The sequence below is a fragment of the Mesoplodon bidens genome (assembly GCF_964165515.1).
Source record: "Mesoplodon bidens genome assembly, chromosome: 13".
In the NCBI taxonomy this organism is placed as follows: domain Eukaryota; kingdom Metazoa; phylum Chordata; class Mammalia; order Artiodactyla; family Ziphiidae; genus Mesoplodon; species Mesoplodon bidens.
This window is the reverse complement of record NC_138169.1, coordinates 66900212-66916552: the sequence shown is the minus strand read 5'-3', so window position 1 is coordinate 66916552 and position 16341 is coordinate 66900212. Positions and strand designations below refer to the sequence as shown.

The 16341-nt window shown below is 46.8% G+C and overlaps 1 protein-coding gene across 1 annotated transcript in view; it reads right to left on the bottom strand.

The window, feature by feature from the left end:
* Positions 1-12349, bottom strand: part of MAPK4 (mitogen-activated protein kinase 4) — a gene marked incomplete at its 3' end in the record, with an annotated part of 74045 nt that extends 61696 nt beyond the window's left edge. Inside the window, exon 1 of the mRNA XM_081252494.1 lies at positions 11789-12349. Coding sequence (XP_081108620.1) covers positions 11789-12334 — 546 coding nt within the window. The 5' untranslated portion in view covers positions 12335-12349. The remainder of the gene's footprint in view (positions 1-11788) is intronic.
* Positions 12350-16341: the final 3992 nt, after the last annotated feature.

Here is a 16341-nt window from a genome sequence, read left to right as displayed (position 1 = left end):
GCTCATCAAGCTCATTCCATATTAAAGGCATGCAGGCCCTGCACATAACCTGATCCTTATCAGCAACCTCACCCTTGAACAATTGCTATAAAACTCACCAAATCCCCCCAGGTTGGGACACACAGTTTTGAGGACATGACCCTGCTGTGTCCCCCTTTGCCTGGCAAAGCAATAAAGCTATTCTTTTCTACTTCACCCAAAACTCTGCCTCTGAGATTTGATTTGGCACCAGTGCACAGAGGCTGGGTTTAGACATCATTAGTGGTTGAATTTCAGGTATCAGAACTCCCTCCAATGGTGATTCATATAATCATAGTAAAAAAAAAAAAGCTAATATTTACCAAGGGCTCCCCAGATGGCTGACACACACATCACACACATCATCTCCTCCACTCCTCACACAGCCCTTGAAGTAGAATCTATTACCATGAGAGGATGGAGCCAGCCAGAGGCAGGTTACATAACTTGCTCAGGGTCCCATGGTAGTAGTCAGTGTATGCCCACCCCACCTACAAGGAGGGTGGTCCTGCTTCCCAGGGGCAAGGCACACCCAGAAGAGCCTGTCCCACATTCCCATGGAGACAGCGGCCAAGGCAGGGCTGCCACTCTGGGTGAGGAGGTAAGATCTACACATGCAACACCATGGGCACCTCAAGGCAGAATACAGTCGAGGGTCAGCATGCACAGGCTCCTGGGCCAGATGCCACTGTGTTTGACCCTGCTCTCTTAGGGACCAAATAATCTCAGTTTACCACTTTTTGCAATAAACATCTTGTAAACTTACTCTTCCCACCCAGCAAACTTCCCCAACTTCCTACCTGAAAAGGTTACTGTGATAAAATTATGCATGTTCATGCTGTACTTTATCTGGAATTATAGAAAAATAAAAAGAAAAAGCCATGTGTAGTCCAATCATTAGCATTTTGGAGTTTTTACTTCTAGTCTATTTTTATATGTCATTCTTTTCTCCTTGTTTTAAACTTATGATCATACCAGCTATCCAATTCTGTATCTTGCTTTTTAAACCTAATCATTATTACATAAAGAGTTTCTATGTTATTGTAACCTCTTCAAAATCACCGTTGAAAATGGTTGTATAACTTTCCGTTTAGTGGATGAACATAGTTTATTTAGCCATGCCCTAACCTCCAACACAAATTTGTTAAGTTTAAATTTTCATGTATCATGTTTTCTCTAAGTAAAGAGGTAGTGTTTGCCAATATCTGAGTTCTGTGTATCTAGGAATCACAGCTGGCCATGCAGCTTGAACTGGGATTTTTTACTTTGGGATGAGTTTAAAATTGTACTGAGGTAGAATGAGTGGATTCTATAGACAATGTTCCTGAATCTCAGTAAGGCATTTAGCTAAATCTCATAGGACATCTTTGCAGACAATGAAGAAACATGGGTCAGACCACTGTATAATTATGTAAATTCACAACTGGTTGGACAACTAAACCCAAAGAATTCTGGCTTAGGGTGAGTGTCACCCTGGAGGGAGGTGTCTGGTGGCCATAAGATGAAGCCTTTCACCGAATCTCTTCACACATTTAAAAACTGGTGATATGGGTGAAGCCATAGAAGATAGGCTTGTGAATTGTGAAGCTGTATGGGATAAGATTATGTGATAGAACAAAGATCCAAAAAGATCTTGTCAGGTTGGAATATTTGCCTGAAGCCAAGAAGATGAAACTTGCCAGGGAGAAGGGTAAAGTCTTGTACTAGGGCTAAAAATCAATGATATGAATGTGAAATAGGGAATACAAAACTTAACGGAAGTAAGCTGGGTACGATCTCAATATGAGCCAATAGAGTGACATGGTTGCCCCTCAAAATACCAGCAGCATGAGCAGTGAGTCATTTATGGAGCAGAGATGTCACCCTCCCTCTGGGGTCTAATAAGTAGGAGGAGGTCAGTGAAAGGACAGTCAGGATAGTGTGACCTCTGGAAACACTGTCATCTAAATAGTCAACAGGCAGTATGCTCAGTGGATAAAGCATGACCTGAAGCCACTATTAGGTGGCTATTCTATTGAGCTTTGAAATCCAACTCTGCCATTTACTAGCTGGGGAACCTTGGACAAGTTACTCTCTGTGCCTCAGTGTATTCATCTGTAAAATGGGAACAGCAGCACTTATTAATATTAATATTACATTGCTGTTATGAGGACTAAATAGGTCTACACCTGTCAAGCCCTTAGAACAGTACCTAAATATTATTGTGTAAAGACAAAGGAGTTCTAGGCTCCAGAGATTTAGAGGGATGTGGTAGATGACTTCAGATATTTGAAAACTGCCCTGAAGAAGAGAAATTATACTTTATCCTGGGAGGTTCTTGAGGATCATGCTTGATTCAGTGGAAAGGCATTTAGTCAGTAAGCATTTAATGAGCACATATATGTCAGACACTGTGCTTGTTGCTAGGAATACAGAGCTGAATGAGATTCATACTCTTTCCTAAGGGCCCTACTCTCTACTGGGGGAAGAGGCATAATCATAAACATATTAGATCATAAATAAATAATCACAATAGTGTGGGGATGACTGATGTGGAAAACCAGAGGAAGGTGTGATTAACTCTCCCCTGGGGAGCTGGTGAAGCTTTACAGAGGTGGGGCTTTTGAGTGGAGTCTGCAGGGATAAGTAGGAGTTTATGTGGGAGCAAAGGGAACAGTGTGTGGGACTAGAGCTGTCACCAAGGATGGCATTTTCCAGCGAATGGTGACAAGTCAGTGATATCACAGCACAAGATGAGTGGGGTGGCAGCAAATGAGGCTAGAGATAAGGATTGGTCTCTCCCAGCTCCCAGAAGTGTGGTACTGAATTAGAAGCTACCCATGACAGTAAGGATAAACATAGCAATATGATACTCCCCTCGAGCCTTCTATTTCTATAGTACTGTCTTCTTAACAGGCTACCAAAGTAAAAGATGAACAAAAACATATTTCAGGAGGATATTTAAAAGAGTTTGATCCAATTTTCTAATCTTTCTTCTTCAGTATAAACACAGGAATATCTGCCTATAGAATAAGACAGTGTCATGTTCCTGAGACATTTACAACCTTGGAGTTCCCAAGTAGAGAGACTGGAGCCAGGACTGGAGCAATTGGAATCCTTCCCACCAAGACTGAAGTTGCTATCTGAAAGGAGTTTCCTTCCCAGCACATCTCCTAGGTATAAAGGAAGGAGGAGCACATTATTCAACACTTATCTCCCAGACTCTCCACTTAATTCCATTTAATAATATTCATTAAGCATGCTACAGGGAGGCAGAGATAAGTAAGTCATCAACACTTCCTCCAAGGTGCTTACAAGCTAGCATTAAAAGATGTTCAACCACACAGAGCATTACATCATTAAATGTTGGCACTGGCCATTTCTGATCATGATGGAGTAACAAGTACTGGATTTTCCCTCCTGTTGAAAGCAACTATAAAACCAAACAAACATACATAGCCGCTTTCAGTCATTGGGCAATAGGCTGTGCAGGATCCCTGACAGAAGGGAAGCAAACACATAAGGTGAGCTTCATCTTCACCCTGGCACTCTGCCTGAGTAGATTTCCCAGCCATAGCACAGGGAGGTGGAACAAAGCAGAATATGTTTGTCCTACTGAGTTAAGGAGGTAGAGTCCAGGGCTGCAGAAGCACTGGAGCCAGTGGGGCAGGATACTGGAGAAGAAGCTTCATAGGGTAGGGGCCCAGAAGTTTGTAGGGGGTTCCCCCACAGATCTCTGGCTGAGGGCTGGTCTGCATATGCTGAGGGTTGGTCTGCATATACACAGGGTGAGGTCTAACAGAGAGTAGTTACTTTGGTACGAATAGCAGAACAGGGATAGTAGAGGTTGCAGAAACATTGGATACATAGGAGTTTCAGTCCAGCCAGAAGGGAAATGCCTTGTTAACATTCTAGGCATTCAAGCGAGACAACAGAAAGGTCATACCATAGGAGCAAAGATCATGCTCTGGAGTAAAATCTACTCTAGGCCTGCATAAAACCAAGCCTTAACAGGATCAAGGATTCCATAATTTACCATCAGTAAATTAACTCCCTGTCAGAACAAAATTCAACACTCATTAAAGGAAGACAATATCATTCAAGTTTCTTTCAGAGTATCAACCGTAATATCCACAAACACCCCAAAATTACTAGAAATGTGGAGGAACAGGAAAAGTGACCCAAATTCAAGAGAAAAAAAGTAAATAGGAAACAGATCCTGAGATGTCCCAGAGGTTCAAATTAGCAAGAATTTAAAGCAGTTATTATAAATATGTTCAAGGACTTAAAGAAAAATATGGTCTCAATGAATGAAAAGATGGGGAATCTCAGCACACAAGTGGAAACTTACAAAAAAGAACCAAATAGAAATTCTAGAAAGTACAGTATCCAAAATGAAAAATTCACCAAATGAGCTTAACAGCAAATTAAAGATGGCAGAAGAAAGGGTCAATGAATTTGAAGACAGCCCATAGAAATTACCCATTCTGAAAAAAAGAGAGAAAAAAGATTGGACAATCTTTTGGGATGATACCAAGCTGAGTAACATAGTAATCAGAGCCCAGAAGGAGAAGAGAAAGTGGGGCAGAAAAACTAATTGTTGAAAATGTTCCAAATATGGTGGGGAAAAAATCAATTTGCAGATTCAAGAAGCTCAATGAATTAACTAAATAGGATAAGTACAAAGAAAACCACACTTGTGCACATCACAGTCAAGCTGTTGAAAGGTAAAGATCAAGAAAAAATGTTGAAAGCAGTCAGAGAAAGAAAGACATTACATACAGAGGAACAATGATACGAATGAAGACCTTCTTCTGAGAAACAATAAGGATAGGAATAAAGCAATGACATTTTTTAAGTACTGAAAGAGAAAAATACCATAGGCTCAGAGTTTTATATCCCGGGAAAACAAACTTTTAAAATGAGAGTAAAATAAAGACACTTTCTAGATAAACAAAGAATTTGTCCCCAGCAAGCCTGTACTGCATGAAATACTAGCTCCTCTTTAGCAATCCTAGCAGGAAGGCTGACTTGCTGCTTCTTGAATTCTTCTGGCGCTTTGGAGCTTGCCATAGGAGGTGGCAGCTTTAATTGTGAGTAGGTGAGTGAGTATGCTTGTGTTGACAGTAAGGAGGGAGCTAGTGATCTCTTTGCACTATTTAATCCACCATTCACCCCCAGTGGAGAACCAGACCCACAGGCACATGGGAAGGGTGAGCTTTGACATGAAGAGGAAGGCAGCAAAGCATGGCTGGTATGCACTGGTACAGCTAGGCCAACTGTTAGAACAATGAAATACCTGCAAACTGGTTGGGAAATAGCTACTGCTGAAGCCCCTGGTTCCCTCGCTCATCACCTTTGCCTCATTCCCAGATACTCCCAGACCTCCCAAGATCCAGCAATAAAGGGTCAATTTCTGGCAAGCAGGGCACCTCCAGAACCCTGCCTTAGGACTCTGCCAGCTTCCTTTCTAATTGGTTGGTGCCTGAACCATGCCAGTTATTAATGCTTTATAATATCACCCCTGGAGCTAAGTGGGGTTCCTTTCCAGGAAGGGAGGCCTGGGTGTAGCGTTCTGGGAGTGGGTAGACCAGGATGCCCAGGGACAGAATGAAGACCCTGCTCCTGGGGGCGGGGCTGCAGTGGGAACTAGGGGGCTGCACTGAAAGCCAACAAAATTGGCTTTTCCAAGTCGGCTTAAGTGTTCAGGGACACTTGACTCTCTAGCACAACCTCTGCTCTAATCCCCTAGGTCATATTTTTTCCTTTTAAAAAGGGATATTTCATAGCCTTTTAAATAAATCTTTTCAGCTCCACTGATTTGGAATAATATGCTTAGTGGCTTAAGAACTTCTAGTTGGGCCCTCAGCAAGTTGTCCTTCAATGAGCCCATTTTGTCATGAACCCTGACTCTCGAGAGTGGCTAGGCCTCTCAATGCCAGCACTGTGGACCCCAGTCCCGTTCTGGGATCTCAGGCAAGCCCTTCCTCCCTTCCAGCACCTAGGGACCTGCATCTTCAAGGTAGAGACCATGCAAAATACAGGCACACAGAACAACAAATGAACATTCTCTTGATCAGCTGCGAAGACTCTATTTCAGCCACAGAAATGGGCATTCCTCTTCCTAGGTTCAGTTTCAAGGGAATCCGTGCTCTAGGGGAGCTTTCTGTGTGTCTGCCCAGGCAGACAGAGGGAGATAGACAAGAAGCCATCAAAGGAAGGCAGAGTGGCCAGGGGGAGGTGGGGCTGATCAACACAATTTAACCAGCATAAACACAGCTGATCAAAGCTCTGTGCAAAGCCTTTGGAAGCTGGCTGATATATACTCCATCATGTACCTCTTTGCCTCCTTTGGGACCTTGAACCACAAGTCTTACCCAACTGCAGTAATTTGCTGAGCCCTCAATCAAACACTCAATCTCACTGAACTGTGAAAGCAAGGTCTTGTCTTTAAATAACATCTAGTGAAGTAGTTACACCAGGATGAAAACCATGTTTTCTAAAATCATTGTTCGTATCACCTAACTCTTGTTAAAGTAAAACCTAAACAGAACCAACACTCCTTTTGATGGAGTTCCCTGGTCTGTACAGCTTTCTGCCAAGCTCAAGGGATGGTGGACCAGGCAGTTTCCAAGTGATGCGACCGAGGCCCTAAAAGCCATGCTGCCTAAAACAATCTTCACAATTCCTTGTCACAGTGCCTTATATCCCCACCATTAACTATCCTTTTTGGTTAAGGTACCTACTTCAAACACACCTGTGTTACCTGGGATGAGTTCCTAGCCTTCTTCCTTGTGCTCAAGTTTGAGAACCTTGGCCGCAAGCAGCAGCAGACACACCAGGGGCGTCTGCTTTCTGTCCACAGACAAGCTACTCCACATCTTCAGGTCAGTGATGCTTAGAAGTTCACAAGCCTCAGAATCACCTGGAGGCTAAAGCACAGCTTGCTGGGCCCCAAACTTGGTTTCCGATTCAGTAGGTCTGAGGTGGGACCTCAGAATTTGCATCTCTAACAAGTTCCCAGGTAAAGCTGGTGCTGCTGGTCCAGGACCACACTTTGAGGACCACCGTACTAGTTGATTTCTAAGGAATCTTCGTGATACGGAGGCAGAGTGTGAGAACATTCTGATTATGAACCATGGGGTAAGAAGACAGGGTTCTGAAGTAGAAAGGGGTCAGGGCTCAAAGGCAGGCCAGCCTAGCAGAAAACTTAGACTTGCTCAAATGATCCACAAAAGACATATTTTATGGACCTCTTACTCTTGCTTTCTTTCCTTCGCTTGCTTTTCTGCTTACTGCCCCCGGGAAAGGCAAGTCTGCTGGCAGCCCCAGCAAGGACAAAATGTGGTTCCCTCTCCCAGGCCCCTTCCTGAAGGGACGCGTTCACACAGCTGATCAGGCTGTCAACATGCTGCTCAGCCCCCTGCACCCTCTTCTGGGGGGTCTTGACACATCTTAGAATTTACACAGGACTTAGTGAAGTCTTAAACTACATTGTTTTTCTCTTTTGAGATCATCTCCTTCCTAATAGGATAAATTCAGTGGAAAACATGCTCTGATCCTTCAGCTGCCTCTTCTTGACACAAACACAAGGAGCTAATTAGCAGGCCTGCCCAGGAGGCAGGTAGAAAGGGGTTCATGACAGGGTCACAGGCTGGGCAGCCACCATCAGGTAGGACCTCATGACTCACCCTTTGGCCATCACATCAGGAGTTGGGTCCATATGTCAGTGGAGGGGAAACTGACACGTGGGTGTCTGCCTGGTGTTACCATGGCATCTACTGGGCAAGTAAGTTCTGTTCATGATTTAGCTCCCTGTATATCTGAAAGCCCTTGACACTTTCATTTGACTCTAACAAGAATCCTGCGAAATAAGCAGAATGGAACCCATGACCCCATTTGGCAGATAAGACAATTGAGAAGGAGCTCAGAGAAAACTGGACATTGTACTCCTGGCTCAGCCACTCCTCGTGTGGTCTTGAGCAAGTAAGTCTCTTCCCCTTCCTAGGCTTCAGTTTTACCATCTGTGAAAATGGAAGGAATGGACAAGGTGATTGGGAGGTCTCCTTATAGATCTCTTATTCTGGGAGTAAGCTATACAAGGAAAAGGACTTGCCTGAGGTCATGCAATTAATGACACAGAGAAACCAGGGGCCTCTATACCGTGTCTGTTGAGTGAGAGCCATCAGAGCACCCCCATCGCCACCCACTGCCATCTCCCTGACAGTGTGGGCCAACCGGGGCCTCCAGTTGCCCTCTGCCTTGCAAAGACCAACACCCCTGGGATGGTGTGGTAGGGAAACACGTGCTCAGAATGCTCCCCGACTGTGACTTAAAGCCCCAGTGCTGCCAGCTGCTCATTAGAGAAGGCCATTTGCTCTGGCACCTCGTTTACCAGACAAACACAATGGACACCTACCCTGTGCCAGGCCCTGTGCTAGACGAGGGGAGGTGGAAGGGAAGGAGGCTTGCTGTCCACCCGTGAGAAAGTCACAATGAGGACAGTGAACACCGGCTGCTGCATCCGAGTCCAGCCCCCCGTCGGATCACAAAGCCCGTCCCTGGCAAGGGGCTGTGGCCCACGCAAAGGCACTAGCTGCAGCCCAGGTGAGCACAAGCCTCTTCAAGGCAAGCACAGTATCCATGAAACTTTAGGAGGGGTCAGTTTAGAGCCGTTCACATGTAGGCATTGTCCTCCAGACACACCAGGGAACGCAGATGCACACGTCTGACCCCCACCAATTCATTGGCTGGAAGAATGCCGTGCCCTCTTTCTGTGAGAGTCAAACCTCCCAAGCACATGGAATCAATGAGCCCAACTAGCTTCCTATCTGAAATGTGCTGGCCAATGACAATTCTTCCATTAGTTCAAGACAGTCAACACAATCAACTGGGCCATGTCTCAGGCACAGGATTAGACTCCCCGGAGGAACCCAAGATGAACATGACACGGCCATCCGGAACTGAGGAGCTCTCAGCCTAGAAGAGCGCGGAAGATGCAGACACACACACAGGAAAACAGAGCAGAGAATGGTGGGCGCTAGAAGATCCAGGTTAGGGGGTGGGGAATCCAAAGGAAAGAATGACTCGTTCCAACTGGAGACCCAGAAAGCCTTCGTGAAGGAGACAGCACACGGGAAGGTCATCCGTCAAGAAACAAGAAGGCCACGTTCTCGTGTCCCTTCTGCCACAGTCAGCCAAGTAATCGTGAGAAAGCCAGTTCTCTCCATTGTAAAATGGACCATTTGCCCGAAGTGCCTCACGGCATGTTGAGAATTAAATGAGAACTGATTTAAATGCACATCAGATAAATAAAGGCACCAAATATAAAGCTTTCATCATCCCTCGGGGCAGAGCAGGGAGGAAGCTAAAAGCAGAAAGTATATGGGGGAGGAAGCAGGTGGGGGCACGGGACACCTGCCAAACGCAGGGCTGATGGGAACACCTACTGGGCTCGTAGCTGGCTCCAGTGATTTCTTTTTTAACCTCCCACGGCTAATTTTACTGAAGAGAGCACACGAAGAGAACGTCAGAGCATCTAAATTCCTCTGCATCAGGAAAATGGAAGCTCCAACTGGAGAGGTGGCTCCCCACCCCTGAGTGACAGGAGCACAGCCACCTGCGGTGGTCCGTGAACCTGGGGCTCCTCCCGGGCTCCCAGCATAGGGCCCGGGCCCTGTGTACTCAGTAAACGCTCATTAGATGAAGGGATGGGGTCCTTACTACTTTCCAAGGGGCTTTTGCTTTCATGTTCCATTTTGATTCACAACCACAGGCCAGCGGGGCAGGCAGGGAGCATATTATCATCCTCATCAAAAATGGGGAAATGCAGGCTCGCAGAGGGTGACTGCCCACGTCGCACTCAGCGCCGTCAGAAGGGAGCCTGGGACTCTTCCTCCTCAGACAGTGTCACCTCCTCAGACAACCACACACCTCCTAAGAATTGCTGCCACAGCCAGTCTTTGCCCCAGTGACCACATTCCCTGATTTTCCCAAAAGCTTACCACGTGCTGTTCTGCGCACGTTCCCTGTAATACTTCACTTAATCAGACCCTTTCATCGAGGAAGGTCCTATTATGACTCCCAAATGTACCGGTTTATTCCAATTCAGAAGGTGGTTTTGTGCATCCCAGAAATAAGAGTGTCACGGATTCTCTGGTCCTTTTACCAAATAAGAGCTGATTTGGGTTAAAACCGTTGGTTCAGTTGTTTGGGGTCATTGCTCCTCAGAAGAAAGAGACATAGCACAGGGAGTTAGGAAGACAGACGAGCATGATTTTTTTTTTTTTTTTTTTTTACCATGGACATTCCTTCCTACAGAGTCGGCTGTCAGTTTTGACAGATGGCCTGGCTGCAGGAGGGGGCACAGAAGGCAAGCTCACGGTTAAGGCAGCACCAGAGAACTAGAGCCAGCTAGTTCTGATTCGAGCCAGCTGGGCTGATTCGAGGTCTGAAATCTGGGCTGGACCCCAAGTTCCAGCCAGTCAGGGTGGGACAGGGAGCCCTGCTCTGCCCACCCCCACCCTGCTGCAGCTGTACCAGGCAGGCCAGCACGTTTCTTGGTGTCCGTGACCTTCTGGCTGCAGGCAAATAGGGTGGCAAGGGAGAGCAGAGGAATGGGGCCTCAGAGAGAAAGCTGAAACATGTTCAAGGTCAGAGCTACCCTCCCCTCTCATCACCCGCCCCAGCCCCTTGGCTGATAACAGTTTATGGTGCACCTACTTCCTGAGGGATGTATTCATTCTAGTAAAAATTCATGATACAAAAGTTTTGGCAGGAGGCTGGAAATCACAGCCACTCCACAGCTCTGTTGAGGGGTGCCTGGCTGAGGTGCTCAGAGACTCCCCTAAAGTGGCAGGAACTGAGGTAAGGGGAATAGAATTTCAGAGGACTCCCAGTTCCTGAAGGGCACAGTGGATTAGGTAGGAAGACGTCTGGGGCCTTGAGAACAAGGGTCAGTGTGGCCAGGTCAGCTCTGATCTCTGCTGCTTCTGGAGCATTTAGCCGCCCACCCCGTGGGGGGTCAGCACCATCCAGACACCCGTGGCTTTAGCGTCACACTAGGGGGCTAGTACATCACGGGGCCTGGGAGAGCCGAGCCATTAGCTGGTTAATGTACACCGAGAGTTAGTTTATCAGATTCACCGTTTATGCCTCCGTCCACGGACAGAGAGAATGGAACACAGAGTGAGGCAGCTTTGATGGGAGGAGGAGGTGAGATGAACCAGAGCAAAAGACTGCAGTGGTGGGAAGCCTTCCAGGGAGTCCTGAGCAGAAAGTAGGCAGGGTAGGTGGTTAGGTGGATGGCAGGAATAAGAGGGTGCTAGAGGCAAATTCACCAACTGCACAACGTTTTGTTTTTTTTTTTTTTTTGGCTGCGCCGCATGCCTTACAGGATGCCAGTTCCCCAACCAGGGACTGAACCCGAGCCACAGCAGTGAAAGCCTGGAATCCTAACCACTAAACCACCAAGGAGCTCCCCAGCAGCACAATTTTAAAGCCATAGAGTTTAGAGCTGTATCACCTAATCCAACCCCTCTCGTATGGCCTTGAGTCATTGGTCACAGCCATGACTAATGGCCAGAACCATTAGACCAGACTAAGAACCAGAACTTCCCTGCTCCCCCAGCAACAACTTTTCAGCCCCGTGATCCTTCTAGTACCCTCCAGCCTCCTCCAAATACTGACCCCAGTCCTCTGATTCCACTGGAGCTAGGAATACCCTCTTGAACACTGAGCATTCTTGAGGATTCCATGAACCACCCATATCAGTCATTCTGGCCAGACATACCTTGTGTGAATAGTGCTGATCAACAATCCTCGCCAACCCGAAATCCCCAATCTTGAGCACGAGGTCCTCTGTGCTGATGAAGATGTTGGCGGGCTTCAGGTCCCTGTGCAGCACGTTGGCGGAGTGGATGTACTTGAGCCCTCGGAGCAGCTGGTACATGAAGAGCTTGGCATGCTCCTCCGTCAGCGTGCCCTGCTCCAGCAGGCGTGCCAGGTCGGTTTCCATGTACTCCTGGACGATGTAGGCCACGCTGGACTTGAACAGCTCGCCCTGCAGGTCGGCACCCTTGGACCCCAACACCTCATACACCTTCACGATGTTGTCGTGGTCCAGGCGGCGGATGATCTTGATCTCCCGGAGCGCATGCTTCATGCTGCGGGTGTCGCTCAGGGTGATCTTCTTCACGGCCACCTTCCGGCGGGCCCTGCTGTCCACGGCTGACAGCACCAGCCCGTTGACGCCGAAACCCAGGGGTTGGAAGTCAACGAAGCGCCCGCCAAGGTCATACCCGTAGACGCTGGCGATGCAGTCGCCCTTCTCAGCCATCGTTGGCTCAGTGGTCAGGGGCTGCCCGTGGGACGAAGGGGCGGTCAGGCAAGGCCAAGTCCCAGCTCATGGCTTCCCCAGCACACCTCATTCTGTCAAGTCCCAAGGCTGAGGGACGCTTTTTCTCTGGGTGATGTCACTGCCACCAGCTCCCTGGAGACAAGAGTGGCATATGTCCATACTCGCTGAGCTGCAGAAGTTGGAGGCTCAGACTGTTTCCTTAACCTGTACTGGGAAGGCTGTCCACCAACTCCTATGTATCCTGAGCCTCCCTGGAAGCTTAGAATGGCTCATGATTCTTTCAAATATAGCATCTTGGAAAGAAAAACCAGTCTCATTATCTATGTGAACGTAAAGCTTTCTATCATGATGGACCACAAAGTAGAGATGCAGAAACTCTCCCCTTTAAATCCTTTGTTGAAAGAGGCTCCTTCTTGCTGAAATGTGGTGCTGTTGCTGAGCTGTGTTCTTTTACTTTCAATGGTCCAAAGCTCAGTGGTATCACAGCCTTCAGCAGCTTGGGAGCTGCCCTCTGTGTCCCAAGCAGTATGAAGAGATCCCAACAATGGATTCTAGAGGCTCGTAGGGACTTCTTTGTACCTCTGCCGCTCTCCTTTCTACCAGCTCCTCTTAGATTCTGAAACCCAAACCAGTCTGTTGAGCATTGGTGAAGAAAGCTGGAGAAATCCAAGCACCTTTCATGAGCTCTACACCAAGTTACACCTGAAGTCCCAGACCTGAGGGCAGCTCAGCTGTCCAGCCAGGATCCTCTGGAGGCTTCAGATGTGGGCAGCATCCTCTGTCACCCCCTCATCCACACTACCTTGAATGAGACAGTGTTCTGCTGGACCCAGAGAGGCTGGCAGGAATGCAGCATCTTTCAGACCAAGTCTCCTTTCCTGTCAAAGAAACAATGTTGGGTAAATTTCCACACTTCAGCTTCCAGCACCTTCCCACTTGTGTGTCTTTTGTTAACCAGCCCAAGTGTTATTTGATCTGTCCAGCCAGCTGAAACACTGCTTGCTCAGGGAATTCCAGGCTTTGCACTGCCCAGCCACACCGCCTGCTGTGTGCAGCACTCCCCTGGAAGGGAGAGAAGATGGATTGATTTGATAAGACCATCAACTGGTGTGCCTTTTATGTAAATGCCTGCTCCCCGAAGGTTAATATGCACAAACTGTGGGTGGCAATGATCAGCTCTGACCTTTGTGAAAATCATTTGTTATGCTCTCCAGACACACACAGCTGAGAAGGGTGAGAGTAAAAAGTAACTAGTTGCAGACAGAAAATAAAGGACCAATAATTTTGTTTTTCTACTTGGACCCCTTTTCTTCCTTCTTTTGCAAATGTTTTTGACTATTTTGAGAGAATTTGCCATGCACTGAGATTTAATTACTTTGTATCTCTTGCTGCCCATGTAGGCAGCATAAGCATACCTACCAGATTATAGGGAAATTTTATTGCCACCCTGGAATAGGGACTTTCTGCACAGCAAAGCAGGGCACCGACTTCTTAACATGACACCAGGGCTGGCATGGTGAACTGTATTCTTTTTGATAATGGGGACCTAGCTCTTCAAAGCAACGAGTCAAATCATATCCTGATTGCTCCCTGGTGGTCACTGACTCAAATTACAGGCATAGGACCTAAGTGGGGAGAAAAAAAAAATGGCAAGCCTAGCAATGTAAATTCAGACCTCTGAAGTAAAGGCAATATCATAGCTTCTAAGGAAGTGACAGGTTTTGTAAGTTTATAAAGTCCACACACAGAGAGAGAAAAAACACTATATCCTGTGCAAAGGACTGAATCTAGCCAGGGCTGCTTCTTAATTCCCCTAATCCTGTAGGGTCCCCTGTGGGGATACTTTCACATCTGAACTCTGCAAATGATAAATGAAACAAAACAACAGTCAACTCAATGTTCTAAACTCAAGGGGGCAAATTAGGGGACAGAGATGACCTGAAATAGTAAATAATGAGATGCCCTCTAAAGACTACTAATGAAAGAAATTTACCAAGAGTCTGGAAGATAGTAATTGCTCAACAGATGTTACCTGTTGTTGCTATTGTTAAAAATTCCCTTATGTTTGAATAAGATGTACCTAATATTCTGATGTTTCATCCGTCTTCAGCAATTCTACTCTGCATGTTTTAATCAGGCCCAGCAGCAAAATAATCAGAACTTAAGACTGGGAAATAATTGTAACAAGCAAGTCCTGTGGCCCTCAACTGGGGGTGGTCCTGCCTTCCTTAGCTGCTCTGATGAGGAGTCACTACAGGCCTTTAATGAGCAGGGCCAGATTTGCCAATCATCCTGCCGAGCATCACTATCAGTGAATAACTGCCACCCACCCCCAAATGCCAGCATCTCCACTGAGAGACTACGATTCTAGTCTGAGTTCTCACTTTACAGATAAGGGCACTGAAGCTCAGGGAACACCAGCTCAGTGCTTCTAGCATAGACAGGGTCAGTAAACATTTGATGAATTGATAAATGAACACCATTCACTCTGAGGATTCCTAGCCAGTTAGAAACAGTGCTGGGACCACCCACTGAGCCTGTCTATGGCCTGTGCTGTGAAGTCCACCTGGACACCTAATTTAGGGGAACAAAAGAGCCACCTGGGGTCCCGTTCCATCCCTCCTCCAACTCCCGCTGCCCAAGTCAGGTAACAGAAACTAAACTGGAACACCTTTCACTTTCTACCCATATACTTGGCCTGATTTCCAAGGGCAGAGCAAACAGAAGAAATTATATATTGCTTTATAAGGGGAGATGCTGAAGGCTTCTTCCCTTTCCGGCTCCCAACGGGCTGTAAACAGAGACGGGAATGTGCACCTAAGCAGGGAGATGACATCACCAGCAAGCTGAAGGCAGGATTTGTTCCAGATCAGCTGCAGTGCAGATAATCTGTGGATAATTAAGAGGGGCTTTATTTATTTTTAAAACTCTTTCTTCTTCCTCTCACAGGGGGAGGAAATGTGTGTGTGTGTGTCTGTGTGTGTCTCAGTGGTCTGCCCAACACGCTATCAGCAGGAACCCCATCACCTTGGGAAGGCTTGATTCCAGCCAATCCACCATCCTCATGGCCTCTAAATACACTCTTTTAATTCCCATCCTGCTTCTTTGCTTGCACCTTTCTGGTTCCTGAAATATCCTGCTTCTTCCTCACTTGTTGAAATCCTGTCCATCATTCCAAATCCAGATGATGTCTCACTTCCTCTCTGAAGTGTCCTCAGTGACATTCCTCCCTTCTCTGAACTCCAGTGTGTTTGTGTGTGTATACTGTATTTGACATTTACCATATACTAATCTGGGCTGTTATTTAACTTTTTATACATGTCCATCTCTCAACTAGGCTTTAAGTTTCTCAAGCCCAGGACACAAAGTAGTGCTTAGAACATAACTGTGAATTGGAGTTACCTGAGGTGCATTTGTTAGGTCTACAAAACCGTGATGCCTACCTTCCCTAGACGGTCAGCCTCCTCCCCTTTCCATCACTGCTCCAATGCAACGTGTTCATTGCAACAGGGATCTTCACACAACAAGCCCCAACTGCTCAGACAAACCAATATCTCTGAACTTCAGTATCATCTGCTTAGATGCAGCCTCTCTTACCATTTCAACACGAACAAGGCAGCCCTCATCTGACAACTTCTCTGTTCCCATTTGAGTTTCCTGTTATTCATCTCTTCTCAAACCTCCTTATTTTCTAAGTTTTCCCCTATCATTCCTCTATAATTTCTACCGTAAACCCTTTGCCTTTCCCCGCAGGTGGACTGATTATGAAATGCTGATTACCTAAGAAGTCTCGGATTAGGGCTCTTTCCTTGCATGGCGTACCAAGAGGCGTGGGCCCATTGGCCCTGGAGAGGAGCACATCTGGCATCTGGATGTGCCCACCTGGGCAGAGGAGTGAGTATGGCAGCTCTTGGTGTGATGCAGCATCTCAGGGCAAAGCACAGTCATTCTCCATTTGGGGGTGGTGGCTCACAGCTGCTCTGAAT